General features: G+C 55.9%; 7 protein-coding genes across 7 annotated transcripts; 2 read left to right on the top strand and 5 right to left on the bottom strand.

The window, feature by feature from the left end:
- Window positions 1-211: 211 nt before the first annotated feature.
- Window positions 212-1,467, bottom strand: ISF_07022 (Peptidase aspartic; the record flags this gene model as incomplete). The annotated part of the gene is made up of 2 exons (XM_018850626.1): window positions 212-1,092; window positions 1,170-1,467. 2 exons carry the CDS (start codon window positions 1,465-1,467, stop codon window positions 212-214), a joined length of 1,179 nt encoding a protein of 392 aa, XP_018702271.1.
- A 1,610-nt stretch (window positions 1,468-3,077) lies between these two features.
- ISF_07021 (phthalate transporter) lies at window positions 3,078-4,891 on the bottom strand (the record flags this gene model as incomplete). The annotated part of the gene is made up of 4 exons (XM_018850625.1): window positions 3,078-3,965; window positions 4,097-4,176; window positions 4,259-4,505; window positions 4,604-4,891. 4 exons carry the CDS (start codon window positions 4,889-4,891, stop codon window positions 3,078-3,080), a joined length of 1,503 nt encoding a protein of 500 aa, XP_018702270.1.
- Window positions 4,892-8,224: 3,333 nt separating this feature from the next.
- ISF_07020 (Peptidase S28) lies at window positions 8,225-9,948 on the bottom strand (the record flags this gene model as incomplete). Its single annotated transcript, XM_018850624.1, has 2 exons — window positions 8,225-8,681; window positions 8,744-9,948. The coding sequence occupies 2 exons, from the start codon at window positions 9,946-9,948 to the stop codon at window positions 8,225-8,227; spliced, it is 1,662 nt and encodes a 553-aa protein (XP_018702269.1).
- Window positions 9,949-10,863: 915 nt separating this feature from the next.
- On the bottom strand, window positions 10,864-12,563 carry ISF_07019 (Fungal transcriptional regulatory protein; the record flags this gene model as incomplete). Its single annotated transcript, XM_018850623.1, has 3 exons — window positions 10,864-10,872; window positions 10,907-12,268; window positions 12,375-12,563. The coding sequence occupies 3 exons, from the start codon at window positions 12,561-12,563 to the stop codon at window positions 10,864-10,866; spliced, it is 1,560 nt and encodes a 519-aa protein (XP_018702268.1).
- Window positions 12,564-12,848: 285 nt separating this feature from the next.
- ISF_07018 (Lipopolysaccharide-modifying protein) lies at window positions 12,849-15,752 on the top strand (the record flags this gene model as incomplete). Its single annotated transcript, XM_018850622.1, has 6 exons — window positions 12,849-13,108; window positions 13,162-13,505; window positions 13,566-13,693; window positions 14,112-14,716; window positions 14,808-15,141; window positions 15,282-15,752. The coding sequence occupies 6 exons, from the start codon at window positions 12,849-12,851 to the stop codon at window positions 15,750-15,752; spliced, it is 2,142 nt and encodes a 713-aa protein (XP_018702267.1).
- Window positions 15,753-18,305: 2,553 nt separating this feature from the next.
- Window positions 18,306-20,246, top strand: ISF_07017 (Na(+)/H(+) antiporter 1; the record flags this gene model as incomplete). Its single annotated transcript, XM_018850621.1, has 5 exons — window positions 18,306-18,354; window positions 18,406-18,474; window positions 18,540-18,646; window positions 18,713-19,320; window positions 19,388-20,246. 5 exons carry the CDS (start codon window positions 18,306-18,308, stop codon window positions 20,244-20,246), a joined length of 1,692 nt encoding a protein of 563 aa, XP_018702266.1.
- Window positions 20,247-20,660: 414 nt separating this feature from the next.
- ISF_07016 (Transcription factor) lies at window positions 20,661-22,893 on the bottom strand (the record flags this gene model as incomplete). The annotated part of the gene is made up of 4 exons (XM_018850620.1): window positions 20,661-21,355; window positions 21,411-22,540; window positions 22,612-22,697; window positions 22,774-22,893. 4 exons carry the CDS (start codon window positions 22,891-22,893, stop codon window positions 20,661-20,663), a joined length of 2,031 nt encoding a protein of 676 aa, XP_018702265.1.
- Window positions 22,894-23,498: the final 605 nt, after the last annotated feature.

Below are 23,498 nucleotides of genomic sequence, written 5' to 3'. Positions count from 1 at the left end.
GGGAAAGTTGGTTAAGGGTTAAAATATTTCTTGTATAGCTTCTATCAAAGTTACTATCTTGTTCGCGTTAATAATAATTGCCCTATTTCGGCAACCCAGGAAATGGGAGTAGGGCGGCGGCCTGGTATATGTCCGTCAATATACCCTGGTGGTATTGGTCATGAACCCCATCCATCCATCCAAATCACTTGGTTGTTGGCGTCCAAGGCGCTTAGGCAGCCTTGGCGAAGCCGATGCGGGCGTTGGTGGTGTCGTAGACGGAGTAGTAGTTCTCCAGGAACTTTTGTCCGATGATGGTGTTGACGCCGCTGCTGCCGCCGTCGTTGATCCACGCGTAGTACTTGCCGGACGACAGCCCGAAGAAGCTGTACTGCGCGGTGGGCACCAGGTACTGCGCCGGGGTCAGGGTGTAGGTGGTCGAGCCGAGGGTGATGGAGAAGTTGGCCGTCGGCTTCTTGGTGTAAACGGCGAGGCCCGAGCTGGAGTCGGTCTTGCCGCCGGATGCGCTCAGGAACTTGGAGTACGCGGCGGACGGGATGTAGATGAGCGTGGTGCCGGTGTCGACGATGCCGGTGGCGCCGGACGCGAGCGTCGTCGAGCCGTACGCGAAGCTCGCGATGCTGACGCCCCAGTACGGCGCGGCCGCGCCCGACTTGAGCGTCGGCACGTAGGTGAGCGCGCCCGTGTACTTGGAGCTGTCCACGCCGCCGAGGGTGAGCTCGCCGTTGTTGTCGCTGGTGTCGGAGCCGGCTTCGGGGCTGAAGTAGACGCCGAGGACCTCGGTGGGGATGGAGCCCTGGGCGTAGAGGTTGTCGAGGAAGGTGGGCACGGTGGCGGCGTTGGAGACGGTGTTCTTGGTGAGGCCGACGGGGCCGAGGCCGAAGATGCCGTCGACGCCGTTGAAGCCGGAGGCGCTGGTGGCGGAGCCGATGGACTGCGAGGCGACGGTGAGCCCGCCGAAGCTGACCTTGTCGACGTACTCCTTGCCGGAGAACTGGCCGGAGCCGTAGCTGACGGAGACGGAGCCGCCGGTGGCGTTGCCGGTGGAGTGGGGGACGTAGGAGCTCTGGGCGCCGGTCCAGGTGTTGGAGGCTGGCCGGGGGATGTTAGTGACAGGATTTCTGGATGGATGTGTGCGACGAGCGTGCTTTAATGGATGGTTCACTTACACCCGGTGTCGACAATCAGGTTCCAGTTGGCGTTGCCGATGGCGACGGAGGCAATGTAGCTGACGTCGTCGTTCTCGGCGGGGCCAGAGGAGGCGTCGACGTGGCCGACGGTAGTCTTGGCGGCGTCGCCGCCGTTGATGTGGTTGAGGCGGGCCTGGCCGCGCTGGATCAGGCTACTCGCGGAGCTGACATTGATGACATGCTTCAACGGCAGGGTCGCGGGCTTGGCAGCGCGCTCGACGGGCGATGCCAAGATGGCATCGGCCGCCACGATGATGGACAGGGAAGTGAAGCGCATGATTCTTCTAGCTCAAGATGAGATGGTTTGTTGGGGAGAGTTCGTTTTTGTGGTGTCTGATGTCTTTCTACAATTCTTGGATTTCACGGGGCGAAGCTCGACCATTTTATAGACGAAGCCATCGTCGCCAGAGTTCAGTTTCCGTCTTCATGATGATGCAAGCTTATCAGCGTCAAGCTCCAAGCTTCTTCATTCTCATCGTCCCGCGATGCCGTCCTATCCGGGAAAAGACGAAGCTTCGCTGTGAGAAAGTTGGTTGCGTGCTCCTCGGTGCAAATGGCTGGCGTGTCATCGTGCCCAATCGTTTCCAGCGTCGGCCCAATCGTTTCCAGCATCGCTTCTCCCACCTGCCAAATCGGGTAACTCAGCTCTTCTCCTAGGCCCCCACGGCATCTGCTGACAGGAATCTGGCCGGTGGTGGCGTTCGCGGTGCCGGCCGTGCTCAGGAACCCCCTCTCCCTCTTGTGGCTTGAGATATGGTGCAAGACGGCTGATGGTTTGAGCAACGAGAGCAAAAAATGCGTGAGCTTGCTTGAAAGAGGCAGGTAAGTTTTGCCAGAGAGAGAGGCATCGCGTCCTTGTCAAAACGTAAGCTTTTGCCATGCGACTCCGTTATAGCGAGCGCAGCTGCCTGTCACGTCGACAAGTTCCGAAATGGCGTTGCCAAGAGCGCCCCGGTCGGAATGGTAGTCTGTATCAATGCGTAGCGGCGAGTCCCGGCAAGTTGCTTTATAAGCTTACAGGCTGTGAAGGAGGACTTAACACCACTTTCTAGGTCTGTTGAGACTAGGTAATGAAGGGGGATTTAATTCCTTGTCAGTGTGTATTCGGCGCCGTATCGAAGAGTTTTTGCCACTGTTGTAAGCCCAACTACAAGATCGAGTCCCTATCTTCATCTTACAAAGTTAAACGCTAGGTTTGTCTAGCTTGCCTGTCAGACATCTCTCTTTGGTTGCTCCGCTCCACCGATGCCAGCAGTCATATCGACATCAGAGAACGACAAGTCAATATCTGCATAGATTGCGTGAGCCTATCCTTGTGCAATCGATATCGTCAACGATAAGCCGAGACAATTCACTCTGCGCCCAACAGCAGCACAACCCTTCACTAGCCGGTTCAACCCATCTCCCCACCCGGCACTTATGTTGAAAGCATCAATAGTTCCGAGGAGTTGAGTTAGTTCCTGGCGGCTGAATTTAGGTTTATGGCTCTACATGAGCTCAACTTCTAAATAGAGGCTGGCAAGTCACCCACCGACTGAATGAACGAGGTGTCAAACCAATGCCGAGAGCGAGATAGATTGTAACTGCCTGATTCGGCAATTCTGTGGTTTCCAGGTTTCATATTTTAGACTATGGCTAGACCCGAAAAGCCAATAGAACAAGGGGGGGGGGGGGGGGGGGGGGCATCGGGTCGAACCCTCGGTCTCGGCCCCGCAACCTCGTGGCTGTTGATGCAGTAAGTAGGTGCTTAAAAAGGTAGAAACTTGAGAGAAATTGAGAAATATAAATTGACGAGGTATCAAAAGATTCCATTATTCGTTTAAGACATCCAACTCAAACAACCATCAAGGCCAATACAAAAAGGCCAGGTACAAAGAAGACCAACAACTAGTAAGTGTATCGGAAGTCCGGCGCACCGTCATCCTCGTGACTCTCGGGGACCTTGCCTCCCTTGTCCGCCCTGTCGTTGGCATACTTGAAGCCCAAGTCGCAAGCAATGACGAGGATGATGTTGAGGGCCGCGCAGGCAATGCACGCGTACATGCCCGGCTTGTAGCCCGTCTTCTTGTCCTGGTCGCGGAAGATGAGACTCCCCGCGATGCCGCCGATGCCGCCGAAGCCGACCAGCGTGGCGCTGCAGAAGGCGCGCTTCCACTGGCCGCGGAGGTTGTTGGCCTGGAAGGACATGATGGTCGGCACGTTGCAGTTGGCGCCCGCTGTGACCAGGAAGACGCCAAAGTAGCGAACGCCCGAGCTCTGCGCCCAGCCCATGATGGGCAGGCCGACCAGGCACAGCAGCATGTTGAAGATGATCAGCGGCCCGCGGACGCGGAAGCGGTCGCCGAGCACGGCACTGGCGTACATGACGAAGCCGGCGAAGACGTACGGCGGCGCGACGAGGCACTGCGCCTGGCCGACGGAGAAGCCCATGTTGCCGATGAGGATGAGCGGGAGGGTGTAGGCGAGCGCGTAGGTGATGGTGGTGGTGTTGAAGAAGATCACGGCAAAGGCCCAGATCTTGAGGTCGAGGGCGTTGCCGAAGAACTTCTTCATCTCGAACTTGGAGATGGCGGAGTCGCCGCGGTCCTGCTGGATGCGCGAGACCACCCACTTGAGCTCGGGCTTGGTGAGGAACTTCCACGTCGGGCGGTCCGAGTCGGGGAAGTCGACGAGGAGCCAGTAGGCGGCGGTGGCGAGGGTGACGGTGATGAGGCCCTGGACGAGGAAGATCCATCGCCAGCCGGTGAGGCCGGCACGGCCGTTGAGTTGCATGAGCTGGGGGGATGTTAGTGCATGGACACGGGTAATGAAAGGTACAAGGACAGGTATAAGGACAGGTATAAGGACAGGTATAAGGACAGGTATAAGGACGGGTAAGGGTGGGGGATATTGCAAGTCAAACATACACCGTAGCAGAGAATACCGGAAAAGGCGGCGGCGAGACAGCCGACAATGTAAAAGACAGAGTACCGCTTGCCGACGTCATCTGTGTGGTTGTGAGGTAGTAGAGTCAGTATTGTGTCTGTCTGGGGACGGGATGGGAATGGATGGGGAAGGGGACAACGTACATCGCGTGTACCAGGTACTCAGCAGGTACACGGCACTGGGGAAGAAGCCGGCCTCGAAGATGCCGAGGACGGCGCGGAGGGCGGAGAGTTGCTCGTGGTTCTTGGTGAAGCCCATGCCGAGGGTGACGACGCCCCAGAGGAAGGTGATGATGGAGAGGTGCACACGGGGGCCGATGCCGCGGATGAGGATGGTGGAGGGGGGCTGGAAGACGATGTATGTGATGAAGAAGACGAGGTTTGCAATGGCCTGCGTTATCAACCATGGTTAGTATAGGTGATGAGTGGACACGGGGAAGACAATGCAGTCGGTATCGGAGAGGATAGAGAAGGGAGGTATGGTCTCACATATCGGTATCCGGTCAGCTCGAGCTCCTTGGCCATGCCGGCAATGTTGGCGGCGCTCATGTTGACGCGGTCCATGAGGGAGACGCAGTAGAGGGCGCCGACGGTGAGGACGAGGCGGCGATCGATGCGCTTCATGATGCTGCGCTGCTGCTGCTCGGTGAAGACGATCTGCTCATCGCCCGAATCGCCATCGGCGAGCACCTTGGCGCTGCCGGCATCCTTTTCGAGGTGGACGATGTCACAGGCTTCCTTTTCAACGGCACCGACGGGCCTGGCTTCAGCGGACATGGTGATGTTTTTCGCCCTTTTCTTTTCTTTTGTTGTGTTGATAAATTTAGAAACCCAGCACGGTTCTGTGTGTAACCAGCACAGCAGCAGCAGCAGCAGGGGGGAGGAGGGGGGAGGAGGAGCAAGGACGCAAAAAGACAAGGCAAAGTCAACTGGTCTGTCTATGCGGTAGACGAGGGAGGGTTGGGCAAGCAGCACATCTATATATACTTGTTTTTCTTATTTTCCCGTTTGTCTCGGGAATGGGGTTAGGTTGGACAATCAGCTACCATCCAAGACAAGCCTCTGCGCAACTCTGGCTGCTTCCCCACACACCTGGTGAGGAGAAGAACTCAATCACACATCAGACCGTCTCGTCTGAGATGGAGGTGGAGGGGAATGGAAAGGGCAAGGGTGGGAAGGAGAAGCAGGGAGGCGTGCATGCAGATGGATAGTCCCACCAACTCTGCCCATCTACAACCGCCAAGATTGCGGGGAAGAAGAGTATGCTTAATTCTCGCCCGCTGGCCCCAACTGTTTGCGCGCTATTATTCAGACTAGTTACCGAGTTGAACTAGCTGGATGAGTTCCAAGTCGAAAGTTGGGTCTAGAGTTGTCCTCGGCATTGCAAACAATTGCCACATCCATCCATCTGTTAGCTAGTTTAGTAGTTGGCTGATTCGTGTTCAAGTGAATAGTTAGTTACTGTAGTTGGCACTGCTTTGTCCCAGTGGGAAGGGTATTTTATTCAAATGGCCGCTCAGCCCGTTACACGGTGCCTTGCCCACAACCTGACCAACGCCATAGATTTATTTACACAAGCAAATGAAGAGGATAATACGGAGTAAGGAAGCTGCATAATAAGGCCACACCACATACTCACTCACCACATACTCACTCTCTCGCCACACACACACACACACATGGGACCCGTCGATGATGAGCCGAGGTGGAACAAAGAAGGTAGTCAAAGAAGCGGCGTCTGGGGAGGACCATCTGGCTGAAGATGGCTTGCAAGCTAGTGGAAGCCACCATCCGTCTGGGCAATCCAGAAAACCAGGTAGTTGTTTCCCAGTAAACATTTTGCGTGTCTGAAGATGAGGGCGCCCGCAGCCCGCACCACAGCTTGCAACTTCAATAAGGCTCAGACGCCCGCAAACATCAGATCTGGCTTGATGCAGCTAGACACCCTTTTTTTTTTTAACTTTTTTTTTTTTCGAGACAAATAAGAGGGGACTCTGCAAAACAAGATAGAGCGACACAAGTTTGGACTAGATTTTCGTCTACACACTCAACCCTTGTCCGGTCATCGGCAGGTCGTCTCCGAGAATCACTGCCGGGTCGAGAAGCTGTGGCGGCGCCAGCAGGAGGGAGCTTGTTTGCCAAGAACTCAAGACACGATGGGTCCGGTGCGACACGGAGCCGAGGCTGGCGAAGACAATCTGAGCCTCTCTATTGGTCGGTTGACGGAAATCCTTCTTTGTTTACCTTGGGTATTTGCTTGCCTTCAAAATGAAACTCCCGGTTCCATCCCTTCTTTGTCCGAACTCATTTCCTCTCTCTCTTGGTTCAATGTTAACTCGTTGCAGCAATTCGTGGCGCGGCCAAGCCCGATTTCAACCCGCGTCGTGGCTCGCGTCCAAACCCTTCCAGGCCCGTCTTTGCGAGCCGCGACATTGGCAAAAGGTGGTGGGCTCGACTGAGCCACCTCCTTGGCCTGGGGAGGATGAGTTGGACAACTAAACCCAAGCCGGGGGAGAGAGGTGCCAGCTGATAAGAATAAAAGATGCAGGCAGACATGAGAAACTGGCGAAACAGTTTCAGAAGAGAGTGGTGGGAGGGATCACAAGTATATTCCTACAGGATCATAGATTGACTCGTACAACAACAGCCTATGGACAAGCGACGCCCGCCAAACACAGGCCACTGTCTCACCTGCCACCCTGTCGGCGGTGTACGGATATTTGGCAAGATTCTGCTTTGCATGCATGCAACGGCAAGCCAATCTGTCGCTTGGGTCTTGGCATGCAAGGAAATCTCGACAATGACGTGTGATGTGTGTGTCGCGGCTCAATCTCGTGGTGTGGTGAGACACTCGGCATCAAGATAGCCAGACAGGGATGGGTTGCCGAAGTGGCGAGCGATATTCTTCATTCACCTTACAATTCAACGTAATACTGAACTGATGCTACGACGGGACATTACGATACCCCGCAGTTGTGTTGAGTCTTTATCGTTGAAGTGTATCGATATGCGACTCGTCTTGTCCGGTTGCCGAATTACTCACGACACATGCCATTGACACCAGCAACTACCCGTATTGTACAAGTTCAACACGTATCGTACAGGTCAACCCGGCCCGTTGTGTGTTTCGTAGCACCATCAAGTACCGATTTTTTTGCTGTTTGCTATTCTTAGTCTCGTAGTGAACGAGACGGGCGTAAAAGGCTGCACACCCCTTCCCATCCCATTCATGCACGTACACACCGCCAGAACAAACATTCCATCGACTCCTGCAGGCGGTCTCTTGTTTGAGACTCTGCACACCCTGTACGCATCCCGCTCCTGTCTCGGTGCATCTATAGATGGGCTTGCATTTTGGGGGTACGCCGTGTTAGTTTGGCTGAGGCTTTTCGGGGTCAGTTTCGGCGCAGCGGCTGCCCGGGGCTGAAAGGCTGCGTCAATCGCAAACCGCGCGAGCCGACTTTGGAAATCGAGGTCGCCGAATAACTGATCAGTGGCATGAAATCGGCTATCGGGGAGGCTCCTTTGGTGTGGTGCAGTCCTCTTTACGAGCTGTGTGCTGCGTCGAGGGGAGATGATTGCAGCAGCCATCCATCACTATGGGTAGTGTCCATCTGAAATAATCTGTAGAATTTTGTTATCAATCCTTGATCCCTCTCCGATATTCAGAAAGGCTTAAGAAAGCGAGTGAAAAGTCGTACCGTACTTGCGGTCATGTCTATTAGACAATTTCTTAATACGATACACAAGAAGCCGACTTATCCTTCGTCTCGAGCGCCACAACTTGACAGTACGAAAGCGTCTTTCATCTCTTTTTGCTTTTTTTGTTCAAGGAATACAAAATAATGGTAAAATACCGTATATGCTATATTTCCTAGGCCATAATATTCTACCCGTGAATAAAATAAAGACACACCTATTGATACATCTCAATAGCCGCTAGAAGCCAGCTTTGTCCGCAGGCACGCCTGACACTCAACTCAACCACTGTCCTCTCTTTCCCCTCCGCTTCTCTCTCCCCTCCTCTTCTCTCTTCCCTCTTCCTCTCTCTCCCCCCTCTCTTCTTCTCTTTCTTCATCATCACAACACACCAGCTTCTTCGCACTCGTTCTAGAATCCAGGCTGGGGGATTCCCTTCTCCTCGTAAAATTCTCCTACCCACTTGGCAATGATATCAATGACCTGGTGAGCAATCTCACCCAGCGGTCCGTTGGTGTTAACGTTCTTCATGACAAGATCAGAGCAGTGAGCGGCCTTGGGCACAACAAAGATGGGCGCATCAACGGTCGACTCCATCGGGCCGCCCGGTCGGAGCGGCGACGAGACCGTCTGTGTAAGCCACGGGTCGTACTCGCCGTTGACCTGCACCAACCGCGTCGAGGCGTAGTTGTTCCAGCCCAGCGTCTTGGCGACGATTTCTTCGGTGGTGCGGCCCTGCTTGAGGCCGTAGGTGTAGCCGTCCTCGTCGGGGAAGAAACGCTCGCACTGGTCGCGGAAGTACTGCGTGGGCGCATAGCGAGAGACGAGGCCGGTGTCACCGGGGAAGGATCCCTGCCAAAGCTGGAAGCTATCAAAGGAAACTCATGTTAGCTGCGTGTGCCGCTTGAAAAGGACTCGGGAAAGACTTACGGCTCGTTGCAAAGCATCCACTGCCACTGCAGGTTCCACGAGTTGCGGGTGCTGCGATCGGTAAAGTACGGGCTGGTCTTGTTGTGCGTGTCCCAGCATGCGACACTGTCTTTGCCGACGCCCGCCCAGTAGGTGGTGCTGTTGCAATTCCACGGGACATGGACCTCGCGATACCACCGAGCGAGGTTCGCCGTGGCGGCGCACTTGCCGACGCCCTTCTCATCCGGAACCGGGTTGCCAGTACCGTTGCTGCCACCGACGCCCTCGATCCAGTCGCACATCTCGTACAGCTCGACGTTCTTGGGCCCCGTGTAGAACTGGGTGCCCTGCCAGCTCTGCAGGCCGTCGGAAAGAGCGTAGCCAAAGTCGTCGTCGGCGAGGCCGGCGAGGCCAAACTTGGCCTTGAGCGCCGTCTTAGCCGCCTCGTCGCCCTTGTCCAGCTGCTCGTCCACGTTCTTGATGATCTTTTTCAAGTCGCTGCTGCAGTTGCGCGGCATCGCCGACTCAATGGGCACGTAGTACTGCCAGTAGTCGGCGATGGACTCCACGACGGCCGACGTAGCGTGGTACGCCCAGAAGGTGCCGGGGTACAAGAAGTTGATCCAAGCCGTGAGGGCGCCGGGGTAGGAGCCGCCGGAGAGAACCCACGGCGCATTGTCCGGGTGCGTCGAGCCGTCCTTGTCAAACGACAGCTTGACGTTGCGCGCAAAGTAGATGATGTCGCGCATGGCGTTGTCCAGCGTGAGGTACCGCAGGTTCTTGGTCGTCATCTTGTCGAACGGCAGGCTGTCGCCCCAGTAGCGGTGCTCCATGACAATGGCCGCACCCTTGATCTTCTGTGCAAAGGTGCCGGGGAGGGTCCAGTTGGTACCGTACCAGACCATGTAGTCGGCGGCGTTCTCGCCGGGGGCGTTGACCACGATGGGCGCGCCCTGGCCAGCGTAGAACTCGTTGTTGACCCAGTAACGCTGCTTGAAGGTGCCCAGAGACGGGTCGTCGTGGTCGATGAGCTGGTCAAAGGTGGCGGCCTCGATCGGGCAGGGCACGCCCACGGGGTACAGCCAGTAGCAGTCCGGGTTATACGCGACAGCCGCGGATGACGTCGGCTCGAGCGAGAAGGCCCGTTCGCCCCGGGGGCCTTCCAAGACGGCCGCCGAGGCGGTCGCGGCCAGTCCCGCGAGCACGGACGCGAGAGAGGTACGCATTTCCGAGGCAGGCAGCGAGTGTTGTCACGGCAAAGAGGTGCAGGCCAAGTGGGAGAGAGTCCTGGCTGAAGCGAGGAGAACCAACCCCATTTTCTCAAGCTACTGAGAAGACATTAATATATAAAGACAGGTCAGGCGAGTATACGTTGTATTCGGAGCGTTATCGTCAAGTTTACAAATGAAGAAGGTCGACTCACAAGGTCGATATTATCTACATCCTTAATTAGGAAGGTGGCACGCCGAGAGTCGATTTCAATTGCAAATAGTTTCGGAGCGTGCGGCGCCTGGTGATCCGCTTGGCGTCGGAGCTTGTCCTATGGCGAACCCTAGCCTTATGGATTTTGCCCATTTAATCGTCCCTGTGTGTGAATATCTGACGCCCAGCTGATATTGGGCCAGACGGAAAATAATGAGGCGGTCGGGGCCCATGGGGTACCAGAGCCGCGCCCATGGGGAAATTTCTTAACGTGGAGCGCCTCGTAGCATTTCGATTTTAAACAATTACTGGATCGAGTGCTTCGATCCAGCCAATCGGCACCGCTGCAGGAGAGGTCGGACGATGTGATCCTTGCAACGGTTTGGTAATGTAAATGGAAGAGCTGAAGCAGTGGCGGGTTGGCCGCTAGCATGAAAGGGAAGTCTCTTGCGAGGACCCAAACAATGCAAATCCCGCCATAATAGTAGCGATAACAGCGGATAAAAAAAAATGCTGCAGATTAATCAATACATTGGAGTACCTGGGAAAAGCCTTGTTCCTGACGTAGTATTCCTCAGCTGCGATACGAAGCCAGGCACTTTTGGTTCCGTGGCGTTTTTGGCGAAACTAACCTGTACTCGGCAATGATGTTCAGGGTCCCGACGACAAAGTTCCCGTTGACGAGAGCCCATCAAGGCCCGATTATGGCATAGATTTCTTTAGCGAGGCTATTTGTTCATCAACCCGTCCCAGCACTGCCACCGTGTCGCTGTGCGAAGTCGCCGCCGCAACGGTCGACCGGAACAACCTCGCCGTTTCCAGGTGCATCTCCAGCAAGCCCTTTGTAGAGCGGTCGTGCACCTGATACGTAGAATTGTCAACCTGCCGCACGCCGTGCAGGCACGTCCAGACGCCAAGACCGGCGCTGATGTCCCGCAAGATGTTCGGGGCGAGGTCGACCACGGCAAAGTCCCCCACGTGGCGGTCCTCCCCGAGCCACGCGGCCACGTCCGCGCCGTCCTGCACCGCCCGGAGGCTCTCGTACTCTACGCGCGCGCCGGTCGCGAGGTCAGCGACGCTCGCCACGCTCAAGCCGTGCTCGTCTACCCAGTTCTCGATCTGCAGGTAGCAGTTGACGCGCAGCAGGTGCAGCACAGCCCGCTGGACATCAAGGTGAGCCGACTCGCCATCGTCACGTCGCCAGCTCCGTAAATGAGGCGGGCACGACACGGCCCGCCAGTGCTCAAGTTGGGTGTAGAGCGCGTCCACGTCGGCGTGCGTGATGCCGCGGTGGGAAGACCCGCTGAGCGTCTGCAGGATGGCGCGCGCGACGAGCGCGAGGGACAGCATCGCGTCCAGGTACCCGAAGCCCGCGTGCTGCGTGAGCTGCGGCCGAGCCGCTTCCGCCTCGGGGATGCGCGACGGAGTCTTGGCGTCGAGGCAGGAGAAGGCGTCGAGCCCGTAGACGTGCCAAAAAAGCAGGGAGTGCCGCTCCGGAGCCCGAGAGAGCAGCGGGGTCGTGGTCGTCGAACCCATCTCCAGCGTCACAAGTACCAGGGACTTTTTGGACAGGAACAGCCGCTCCAGGCCGGACACCTCGCCGTAGGGGAAGTCGACCATGAGCGCCAGCGCCTCCACGTCGTCCAGCGACGGCGGCGCGCTGCTGCTCTGCTGCCGCTGCAGGAACAGGTCCTTGAAGTGGTGGGCCAGTCGCCGCTGCAGCGGCCACTGCTCGGGGTGCCGGGTGAACGGCATGCCGCGACAGGCGACGGCGCAGAGGAAGGCAGGGCTGGCGGCCTTGGCGCGCACGTCGCGCCAGAAGGCGTCCTCAAACGTAATGGGCAGCGCCATGGCGGCGTGGTCAAAGTACGCCTGGACGGCCTGTCGGAAGAGGTCGGCGGAGGGTAGGGCGCAGTCGCGCCATAGGTCCTGGTAGTGCGCCAGGTCGTCGTCGGAGGGCACATCCGACGAGGTCGGCACTGCTAGGGGGTCGTCCATGGCCAGCCCCCCCGTATACGTATCGTTTGTTGTCGTCCACTCGGATGCGAGGTTTCCCATGAATATCTGATCCAGAAAGAAGGCGCTTTCCGCGTTGAGGTCAAGCAGGAACTCCGTAAGGAGCCTCTGCGGTGACCGTTGGCGTTTGACCTGCCGCCCGGACCGGAGACGGCAAGGCAGCGGATGAACTCGGTTGCGTAGTGGCTGGCGGCTTCGGGTTGCTTCTTTGCACGGAGTCGAGACGCCGGCGTCTCTGGAGGCGCACGTCGCCGGAGTCGTCGACGAGGCAGGCAAGGTCGCGCCTCTCACATGCCGAGCAGCCATCGATCCCCCTCGCGGCGCGCGGCGCGCGGTCGCATTTTATCTTCCTGCCGTGGCAAAAGTCGCATGATTCGCGCTCCACGCCGCGTTTGAGCCGCATTGTTGCCGCCGGAAAAAACCAAAAGACAGAAAAAAGAGGCCCTATTGGTAGAAGTCGGTTTCGTTTGGGTGATGCGGTGGTGAAGCGGGGCGGCGATTGTGCGGAGGTTTCGCGGGGGTTTCGCGGGGGTTTAGCGGGAGTTGAGTAGCAGTTCAACGGGTTGTTGCGTGGCAGCCAGCATCAGCTGAGTTACTGTTAAAAGGTGAATTTTCCTTCATGATTTTCTTCTAAAAGAATTATCTATTCTTTTTTTTTTTCGTCGATATTCTGTGAACTGGCCTCATTATGGATTCCACCTACAACGAAACCAACATGCCACCGAATGGTATCGGCGCCCTACCCTTCACGCCACTCCTAGCACCCAGCGCCGTGTTCACCACCGCATTTGTCATATTTTTCCTAGTACACTTGGTTTTGGCAGTTCTATTTAGAAGGTATTATGGATATGCCATTGGCATGGTATGCGGGCTACTTTTGGAGATGCTTGGTTACATTGCCAAAGTTCAGCTCTCTTACAGCCGTACTAACAAGAATGCCTACATCATGTACAGCCACCCCTTCTCTCCAACTGACAGTTAATGCATGCTAACTCGACAAGGTACATTATTGGGCTGACCCTTGGCCCTACATTTCTTTCCTCGTCTCTCTATCTCGGCATCAGCAGTCTGCAACGCCAATACCAACAGGCGCGGTTTGGGAGCGTCAGCCCGCGTTGGTTTGCCACCCTGTTTATCCTTGGTGATTTCATGTGTCTATGCTTCATAGGCTGCGGCGGCTCGCTCGCCGCCATCTTTGCTGAGAGCCCTGTCGGCGTCGACCTGATGATTGCGGGTCTGGCAACGCAGGTGCTCTTCACTGCAATCTTCTGTCTCCTGCTCTACTTTATTTACCGGCGCATCGGCTGGCCCCTCAACATGAGGGATAGACGCTGGTATCTTGTTGGTGAGTCGACGCTATCGATGCAAGGCTCACGTATTAAGCTCCCACTAATCTGAAATGTAGGCGCGGCGGTTGCGGCCAGTTGCCTGTTCGTGCGGTCTTGTTGGCGAGTGGCGGAGTTGAGCGACGGGTTCAACGGTCGGCTGGCCTCGGAAGAAGGGGTTTTCATTGCACTGGATAGTGTTCCTATGGTCATCATGTGTTTTTGCTTGACCCTGCTGCATCCCCAGTATTGGTTTGGTCAAGTCGATAGTTGCAAATACGAAGCCAGGTGCAGATTTGTGCAATGGTGACGATTCTTACTGGCCAATCGCCCTGTTATTCGGACACTCCCGGTGGACATCTGTGCTGCACGCCCCTCCAGCCCATCAAGGGCAAACAAACGAAATGCAGTCGATAAATCCTTTATTTTCCAGGCTGCGATTATGTAACTAACGATAAGGCTCTTTCGTAAAGTCGACTCGGTCAGCCTGAATATTTCTTGGCATCTTGTTCCCAGCTCTCGCTGCTTGCCAACCTCCAACCCTCGCTCAACACCAATGGCCAGCACACAACCCAGCCAATCATGCGCAGTCTGCTGGGAGTTGTCGCGTCGATATCTATGCCTAGCCGCCGACGGCTCTTGCCTTTCATTCTTTTCTGATTTTCTCTGGCTTCTGGCTTCTCCACTTGGCCTTTGCGAGCGTGCCGTATCCTGGCATCACCAAGATCCGCCCCAACGCAGCTTCGCCGACCCCCGACACGCACCCCATCACCCAGCTGATTTCCAACGCGACCGCTCATTTTGAAGATGTTCTTAGGCAACGATCATTTAACTTGCACGAAGCCGCTCAAAGATACCGACAGCGGCGTGGCCGACATCCTCCTCCCGGCTTCGACTTGTGGTTCAAGCAGGCCGTCAAAGACTACGCCATCGTGATAGAAAGTTTTTTTGACAGAATACACCATGACATCAATCTACTGTGGGCGCTGAAGCCTCACGAAATGAGGATACAAGCTGCGTCGCTACATCAAGTTATTAAAATTCGCAACAAACGGGTCATCATGGTCACCAACGACCCGGACCGACAGCCATGGATCCAGCACTGGACGGCGCTTGTTGAAAAGGGGTCGAACTTGCCTGACTTGGATATGGCTTTGAACATTATGGACGAAACACAAATATTAACGCCCTGGGAAACAATTAATAAATACGTCGAGGTGGAGCAGCAGCAGTGAGGGCTTATTGCACCAGAACTCGCGATCAGTACGTACAGCGGCGTCAAGACGTCGACAACAATCAAAAGCAAAAATTTTCGACCCTAGCTGGATATCAGACGATGCGAACCGTTATTGGGATTATTTCCGAGAAACCTGCCCACCCGATGGTCCAGCCCGCAACGTCAGCGCCCTCGCTTCCTTGAACGTGCCCATCGAGTACCCACGAGAGCAGCGGCAGACGCCGCCGCTATACAACGCCCAGCACGGCTTCGTGCACAACTTTGCGCAGGCGCAGAACCCGTGCCTGCAGCCGTACCTGCGTGGCCTCCACGGCACCTTTGTCGAGGAGCGTGAGCATGTCGACGACGACGACGCTGTTCCCGCTCTTCGCGGGCTCCAAGCTGCCGACGAACAACGAGATCCTCATTCCCGGCGCCATGTACCTCTCCTCGCGCGCACTGTACAGCGGCGGCTGGAGCAGCGGCGTCAAGCGGTTGGACAAGAAGGACGCACTTATCTGGCACGGCACCGCGTCGGGCGGGGCGCAACAAGGCGGGCAACTGGTGGCACTTTCACCAGCACCGCTGGGTGCAGATGATGAACGGTACGACGGCGGCGCGCGTCGAGGCCGGCGATGCGGCGGCTGCGCCGACGTTTGACTTGCTGTCGGCGGAGGAGTATGGCCTCGCGCGGGCGATGGATGGCCGCGTAGGGTCGTGGCTCGCCAACGTCTCGGACGTCTCGTTTGTCTGCCTCGAGTGCTTCCCCGAGCCACCCAAGACGCAAAGGGGCACCTGCTCGTACACCGGGCCGTACATGAGTATTGCCAAGCCTATGCCCATGAAGCAGCAGTACCGCTACAAGTACCTGCCTGACGTTGACGGCAACTCGTTTAGCGACCGCTGGCGGGCATTTCTTAGATCAACAAGCATGCCGCTCAAGGCCACGATCTACGCCGAGTGGCACGATAACCGTATGATTCCGTGGGTGCACTTTGTGCCCTTCAATATGGCATATACGGATTCATGCGGTCATGGAGTACCTCCTTAGTCACGATGAATACACCGAGGTCATTGCGACGGAGAGCAGGAACTGGGCGAATGCGGTGTTTAGGAAGGAGGACATGAAGCTATACGTCTTGGCGGCTGTTGTTGGAGTACGCGCGTGTGGTGGATGATAATCGCGATCGTCTTGCTTTTGCGGGCGACTTGCAGACAGAGGGTTGACGAAAGCAAAATGCAGGGGAGAAGATGCACGGCTAGAATTTGCCTTGTCTGACTAACTGGTGGTTGGGGAAGCCAGTCACACGCGGATGACGACTAACTTATTTCTTGGAGATGTTGGGATGCAAGAACATTGTTTGGGATGAATTGATAGAAATGATAGCGGTTTTTCTATTTGATCGAGACGGCTCTTGCATTTAGAGGGCGTTGCTGTGATGGATGCCTTTCAGGCGGTTGTCGAGTCACTTGACGACGATGAGACTCAAGTTGCGGCTTGCAATCATGTCAGTAGTCTTCTGCAGACTCCGCTCAACTATAACAATCCTCTTCTCTCCTCGTCCAGGTGAGCATGAGCGAGTGGAATTACAGTACCTAAGCTCCCTTCCGAGAAAACAGAAAATGTGGTTCCCGCCGAGGCACTACCGTGTGAGGTTGTCCTTGGTATACAAGCCTCAGCTCTTGGCCACCGTCTCATCACATCACCGTGCTATTTGCGCCAAGTCATGGCAGCCAATTCTATAATATGCCAAGCGCATCTCTAATAACTGCCAGGCAGACTAGGAGAAATACTGCGGTATGCCTTTCCGACCGTTGTCCTGCAGATGGCTATGAAAAGGGCGAGAATAGTGCGATGCGGCGCAGCGGTTTCGCCAAGTAACGGAGCAAAAGTTCCCACGATGAGATTTTGTTGGATTATAAATGAAGAACTTGGGACTGGAAAGCGCAGTTGATATCCGACTGTGGGCATCTCAGTAGCGCAGCCGCCGGCGAGACCATGCCCTTGGCGGCTACGGCTGTTCAAAGGCAGCGAGAAATACGAGAAAAAGAAGAAGAAAATAGTAACAGAATCAAGCCTCTCGTCACACTTGCACGTCTCGAAACAGGCACCGCGAGTATATCTCCGGAAATGCCTGGCTCTCATCCCCGTGGCGAAACCCGGGGTAGAGCTTGGCGGGCTTGGGTGCTTGCTTGGTGCTTGGCTATGCCACCTGAGAAGGCTCGCCAGTACTCAGGACAGGTCCTGGGCGCTTTCTCGGTACTTTTGCTGCTGTCGGAAATAATTGCACCCTGGTCAAGATGGTGTTCCCGGGCGACTCTATCCCAACGTCGAATGATCGACTTACACGCGACTCATTGCCGACCTTACCACTACCGCCACTACCAACACAGAAAATATGAAGATCGACTCCAAGACTCGAGCCTTGCAACATATCGAAAGATCACGTTTCCACCTTTTATTATTTTTCTCCTATTCACCAGTGGCGGAGCCTTCAGCCGCTGCTTGGCCGCTCCTCTGGGTCGCTCCAGCTCCGTCTTGGGCAGCCCACCCTCCAGCACGGTCCCAGGGCTGGGCATTTCTGGGCGGGCAGTCCGAAAGGTGACCTGCCAAGAGCCATTCGCCATCGGCCTACTGCGAACTCTGTCTTTCAAGAATCACATCGTAGAGATGGTTGGCCGAGATGTGCCTCTGACCGCGCGTTGTCTTGTCTCAGAGAGAAAATGCGCTTTGAGAGAGAACTGTTGCAAACATGGCGTGCGTCACCATCGCGGCACGTCTCTTTTTCTAGACTTGGCCAAAACATGAATCTTTTTGTCTGCTTGCTCATTCTCTTTGCATTCTCTGTATCTGTGAGTTGTCCATTGTGTTCTTGGGCAGTCAAGTCCACGGGGTTAACCTTGTAGAGGCGGCGTAGAGAGCCAAGAGCTGAATGCTCTGTATTACGTTGAGATCAGCAACGGTCAGACAAAGAATCAAGATTAAATCTCGTCTTAATAAGAATATTTGACGGCTAATATACGAGATGATCGAAGAACTAGAGCCAAATACAGTGCAACCGTACTCCACAAACCCCTGTTGTGAGCTCCCGGGACCCCTTGGGCTGGGAACTGCTCTATCCTGACAGCAACTCTGATTCCCTGCTTCTTTGAGACAATCTGAATCTCAGATATCCTCAGAACTGATATATTGGCGCGCTGAAAGTTTCCAAATACATTCCAACCCCTGCTGATCGGACATACATCACCAACGCCAACCATGTATAACTCGAGTGCTTTGCCCTGTTCGCCCATTCATTGTTCAGAATCAATCTCCCAGAGAGAACAGGGGAGAGATTTCCTTGACACGTACAAGTTATCATTGCACCTAAATGATTCGTGGTGTCAAGCTCGACGAACTGTTAGTCCTGCCTGATATTGCTGTCTCTGCATCGGCATCTCCCTCTTTTCCCTCTTGCGTTCCCTATCAGGTCTCTTGTCTCTTTTTATCATTTCATATTTCAAGTTCTACCAATATATCATCTTCTTGCCGGACAAGAAGAGCATCGACGATCCAACATAATTTCTTCAGCAAAATTGCCACAGCCAGTTGGTGCACGCCAAGATGCCGACCCTCGACGTTAGCGAGCTCAACATTGTCCTGGGCGTCCTAGGTCAGTGTCGATGGAGCTGAGCCTCTAGGATTCCTTGCTCATAAAACTTAGGCGCGTTCATCATTCTTGCTGGCGTCATCTCTGTGAAGCTCAAGCAAGTGTGGTACCTGGGAGAGGCCCGTAAGTATTACCACCCACCAATCGCGTAAAGCTCAAGAGAAACTCACAGTTTTGTTGCTGCATAGTTCCCGCGGTGATTCTAGGGATCATCCTAGGGCCTATCGCTGCCAAGTTCCTCGACAGCGACCGATGGGGGTCTGCGGAAAAGGGGCAGACTCCCGAGATCACGCTCGTTCGTCGCCCACCCTCCCCTCTGACACGCACGACTGACTGACCGACCCCCCTCCCATCGCTGCAGGGCATCATGCGCGTCATGATCGGAATCCAGCTTGTTATCGCCGGGTACCAGCTTCCGGCGCAGTACACCCGACACCGGTGGCGGGAGATGGCCCTTTGCCTGCTCCCCATCATGACCATTATGTGGTTGTGCACCAGCCTATGCGTGCTCGCCGCCGTGCCGCGCGTCACGCTGCTGGCCGCGCTCGTCATCGCCTCGTGCGTCACCACTACGGACCCGATCCTGTCGCAGGCCGTCGCCAAAGGGCCCTTTGCCGACAAGTACGTCGCCCGCCCGCTGCGCGAGCTCATCTCCGCCGAGGCCGGCGCCAACGACGGCTTCGGCTTCCTCTTCCTGATGCTGGCCGTCTACCTCATTCGCCACGCCGACATCCCTCCCAGCGTCGAAGGCGCGGAGGATGTCGCCGGTGCGGCCGTGGGGGCCGGCACGGCGGCCAAGATGCTCGTGGCTCGCGCGGGGGATGAGGTGGGCAGGTTGGGGGGCGGTGTCGGCGTGGCCTTGATGAACTGGTTTGTCGAGACCTGGCTGTACATTGTTCTCCTATCCGTCGCGTACGGCGCGGTGGTTGGCTTTGGCTCCTGCTGGATCGTCAAGTACGCCCTCAAGCGGTAGGTACCCCTCGAACGATGACCTCGGCGACTCCAATCGCAAAGAAGCTAATACTGGCGGCAACAGCAAATGGATCGACACCGAGTCGTATCTCCTCTTCCCCGCCGCTCTCGGGCTGTTCCTCGTCGGCACCTGTGGCGCCATCGGGACCGACGACCTGCTCGCGTGCTTCGTCGCCGGAAGCGCGCTCAACTGGGACGGCGCGTACCTCGCCGAGACGCAGCGGCGGCACGACGAGGTCAACTCGTGCATCGACGTGCTGCTCAACTTTGGCGGCTTCCTCTACGTCGGCACCGTCATCCCCTGGTCCGCCTTCCACGACCCGGACGGTACCGGCCTGACCTACCCGCGCCTCCTCCTCCTCGGCGTCCTGGTCCTACTCTTCCGCCGCATCCCCGCCATCTTCCTCACCTACAAGCTGATGCCCGCGAGCTGCGCCAACTGGAAGGACGCGCTCTTCATGGGCTACTTTGGCCCGATCGGCGTCGGCGCCGTCTTCTACGTCGAGCACAGCCGCCACCTGTTCCCGAAGCTGGGCGAGGGCGACGCGGAGGAGACGGACCTGGCGCGCGCGATCGTGCCGGCGGTGTACTGGCTGGTCATCTTCTCCATCGTTATCCACGGCCTGTCGATCCCCGCGCTCAACCTTGTCTACACATACATGGGCATCAAGCCCATCACAGAGGACTCGGTCGCGATTCGCCGCATATCGATGCATGTCGCGACGCCGGTGAACGCGGTCCCAGGCAATCGGGACACGTTCATCGCGTACAACCGGTTCAGTCGCCCTGTGTTTGACGCCTCGCAGCTGCCGGTGATACGCGACCCGCCTGCGAAGGAGCTGTACGATATGGATGGTTACGACGATGAAAAGGAAAGGGGACGTGTTCGCACAGTCCGGTACGCGGCGGAAGACAGGGTGTAATCCAGGGCACTAATACATAATGTTAGGTGCGAGAGTGTGTATGCTTTGTAACCGTCTTGTACCGTTGTGTGAACGCGGGTTTAGACACATGAGCTTTAGAGAACTAGAATCCGCTAAGAAATCCAACTTGAGTCGTTCTTTACTCTTTCCCGGGCCCGATGCTGCGCGGGCGAGTAAGATGTAGCTGCATAAATATCTGGGTAAATGCCTTTGTAAATATGAAAGCATCATAACCCAGTGGTTCCCGGGGCAGTTTAGAGTATTATAAGGGTTCGAGGCAAGAGTTGCAATGGCGGGCAGCCCTCAAGACGGCGATTCGACGCCGACATTCGATTCAACCGCAGAGCTGAGGACATGGAGTCAGCCAAGCGCGACAGCTTGGCAAGAGAGAATCAACACGGTGCGGCTGAAGTTTCAGGTTGCGTAATGACCCCAATCGCCCCAAGTAAATGGCAGGCCTATGTCCAAATTCGCCTCCAGAGCGTCCTCTACAGCGTCGAGATTGAAGCTTGGATCAATGTGGCCGAAGACGTCCTGGCCTGACACAGGGTCCACAAGGGAAAAGTTGACAGTGTTGTCCATGCCAATAGCCGAATCAATTGCTGCATTCACGCCGTCCGGATCGTGCAGAGGCAACTCCGTGATCCCTGGCGTCGGCATTGTCTGGGCGCTGGTAATTAAGGTGGACTCGGCGGCGGCAACAGGAGGCGTGTGGTCCTTGTTGAGCGTGGTCGCTGCCCTTTCCATCTCTTTCAGCACTCGCTCCCCAAGCCCTGCGACGACATTTGCATTCCAAAAATGGTTGCTGTAGCGCCGCAGCAGCTCGCAGTTTCGCTTGAAGGAACTCATGGCCCTGGCACGGAACATGGGCAGTCGACTATGCCGCATCTTCCGATACTCAACACTCAAGGCGAGCGAGACGGCGTAAGGAACAAACGGCGCCGGGCTGAGACAGTCTCGCGGAACTGCGCAAGCAATTCTGTCAGCTGCCAGAGACCGGCGGGCGTTGGCTGAAGGAGGAGGGAGAGTGGAAGCAGCGGGTGCTGTGCCTGGCCTGGGTAGTCGGCAAGACAGGATGATGACGGCATGGTAAAATGTTTCGATTGTAGCTAAAGGTAGTGTTAATTCTGAGAAGAGAGAGGATGATGAAGCAGAGGCGCTTACCTATTAATGAGGAAGATACCTTGAGAGCGTCCGCGTTGACAATCATTGCTTCCAGGACTGGCAAGTCGATGTAGGCCACCTTGTCGACACCAGAAGCTTCTTCGCTTGGTCCTGGTCGATAGAGCTCCACGACCTGATCGAGCCACTGGATGACGAATAGTAAAAGTCGAAAGCAAGGCGGTCGCTTGCGAATACAGGCGTCTAGGTCGGCACCGATGTCTCTCTCATGCATCAGGCAGGGGCGGCCATACATTGCGGCATTGATGCGATCTAGCGCCCAGACTGCACAGAATAAATTGTTGAGATCATCGCAATTAGGTGCGTCATAGCGGAGCAGATGAAGGCCCAGAGTTTGGATATGGTGAATAGCCCTGCCGCCCAATTGCGCGGGCAAATCTGCCTCCTCGGCGCATGTTGGTTGAACATAGAACGAGAGCATTGCCAGCGCTTGAATATGCGCCACACGGTCGGTAATGAGGGACGTTTCCAGAATAGCTCTGACGGACGAGGACAGCGCTTGCGAATAATCCTGCGGAGACAACAAGACGCCGCCCTTGTTCTGCAGTCGCAGGAATTGTGTCATGTCTGGGTCGCTTCCAGCGGCTAGACATACTAGTTGACGTTGAATGATGCTTGTGGGGTTAATTGCAGGCTCGTTGAGAGAGGATAGGGGGAGCACAGGAAAGATGGGGTGAATCTTCTGGATGAATGTGGCTTTGAGCTTTGCGTAGTCGTCATCGGGGGGCAGGCATGAGAGGCAGTGCTCTTTGACAAAGGGCAGGAGAAACCTGTCCATTATCGGCGGTGGTCGAGAGGTGATGAACTGCGACGACTGGCTGCCGCCCGCAGGGAGCCATATCCCAACGTCACCCTTTTGAGACGACTCACGCGCAGAGACGGAGGCTGTAGCCTCGATGAACATGCCCTCGGGGTTCAAGTCGCCGACAAAGCGGGAGGAGCGCGTCCGGAATGACCCATCTTGATGTGGACGCTGAAACTTTCCATTTGGGCGATTGGGTGGCTGAAAAGACTGCTCTTGCGGGCGTCCAAGGATGCCATTCGCATTTGCGACTGGCGGCGGCAGTGAGACGCGACTCACTGGCGTGACGCTGCGGCCGATGTTGTTGGGTCTGGTTCGTTAGCACTCCTGTGTCTTCATGTTTATAAGTTTATCGATTGATCCGAGCAAGGTAAGACTCACGAGGCGTGGGACGGCGACGAATCCGCGCCACGGCTGTCCTCTGGCGAAGCGTCATCGGGCGCATCTTCTGCATGGATACATCTCCGCTACCATGACGCGTCAGTCAGGCGTCAGTCAGCCGAGCGACGGGAGATGCAAGATCGTAGGACACAATTGACGAACCTTTTTGCGGCGACAAGACTCGCAGGCGTGCTGGACCTGTTTGCGCTTCAAAGGCAGGCCGCCGCGAGATGGATCAGTGGCGACAAACTTGACTTTTCGGCCGCTGGCAGGTGTGGACATGGTTCCAGACGGCGGCTGGCACTGAGCGCGTGACGGTTCGACAATTTTATAAAGAGATCATTCCCATAATTGATGCAAATCGTCCGTATGAGATGACGGTCTTCTCAATCGTTGATTTTTTCTTCTTCTCGCGTTTGCCTTGAGAGTCATTGGCAAGCCATCATAATGGGGCTGGTGATGGAACTTTGGGGCTGGTAACCCGTTAAAAACGGCGCTACACTAGCCACAGTTGAGGGTGGATTATTCAGCGCTTTTTATTGCAGGCTGGAAAATTAGCAGCAACGTTCTTCTCCGTCCTTGACTTCTGCAAGCCCATCTTTTAAAAATCGCAAAGAAAGAAAAGAGACGTCAGCTTGTTCAGCCGTCCGTACGCATGTAGGCATCTGAAAGTATTCGTGCCGCTGTACATCAAATCGGGTGGCTTCTAGTTTTGCCCCTCCTGTTGCGATGGCAGCTCAACCTCTGTCGTTGGTCACCCCTTGGCCCTTTTCCAACCGGTGCAACGAGCGTCTTGCCAATGACCCTTTTAGCCACGGACGAGCTGTCAAAGTACTTGGAGATTTTGCTCATCTCATCATCTGGCAAGCGCTGACAAGTATTGAGCA

The sequence above is a fragment of the Cordyceps fumosorosea genome (genome assembly GCF_001636725.1).
Source record: "Cordyceps fumosorosea ARSEF 2679 chromosome Unknown scaffold_19, whole genome shotgun sequence".
NCBI classification, from domain to species: domain Eukaryota; kingdom Fungi; phylum Ascomycota; class Sordariomycetes; order Hypocreales; family Cordycipitaceae; genus Cordyceps; species Cordyceps fumosorosea.
This window is presented reverse-complemented; position numbering and strand designations above follow the sequence as displayed.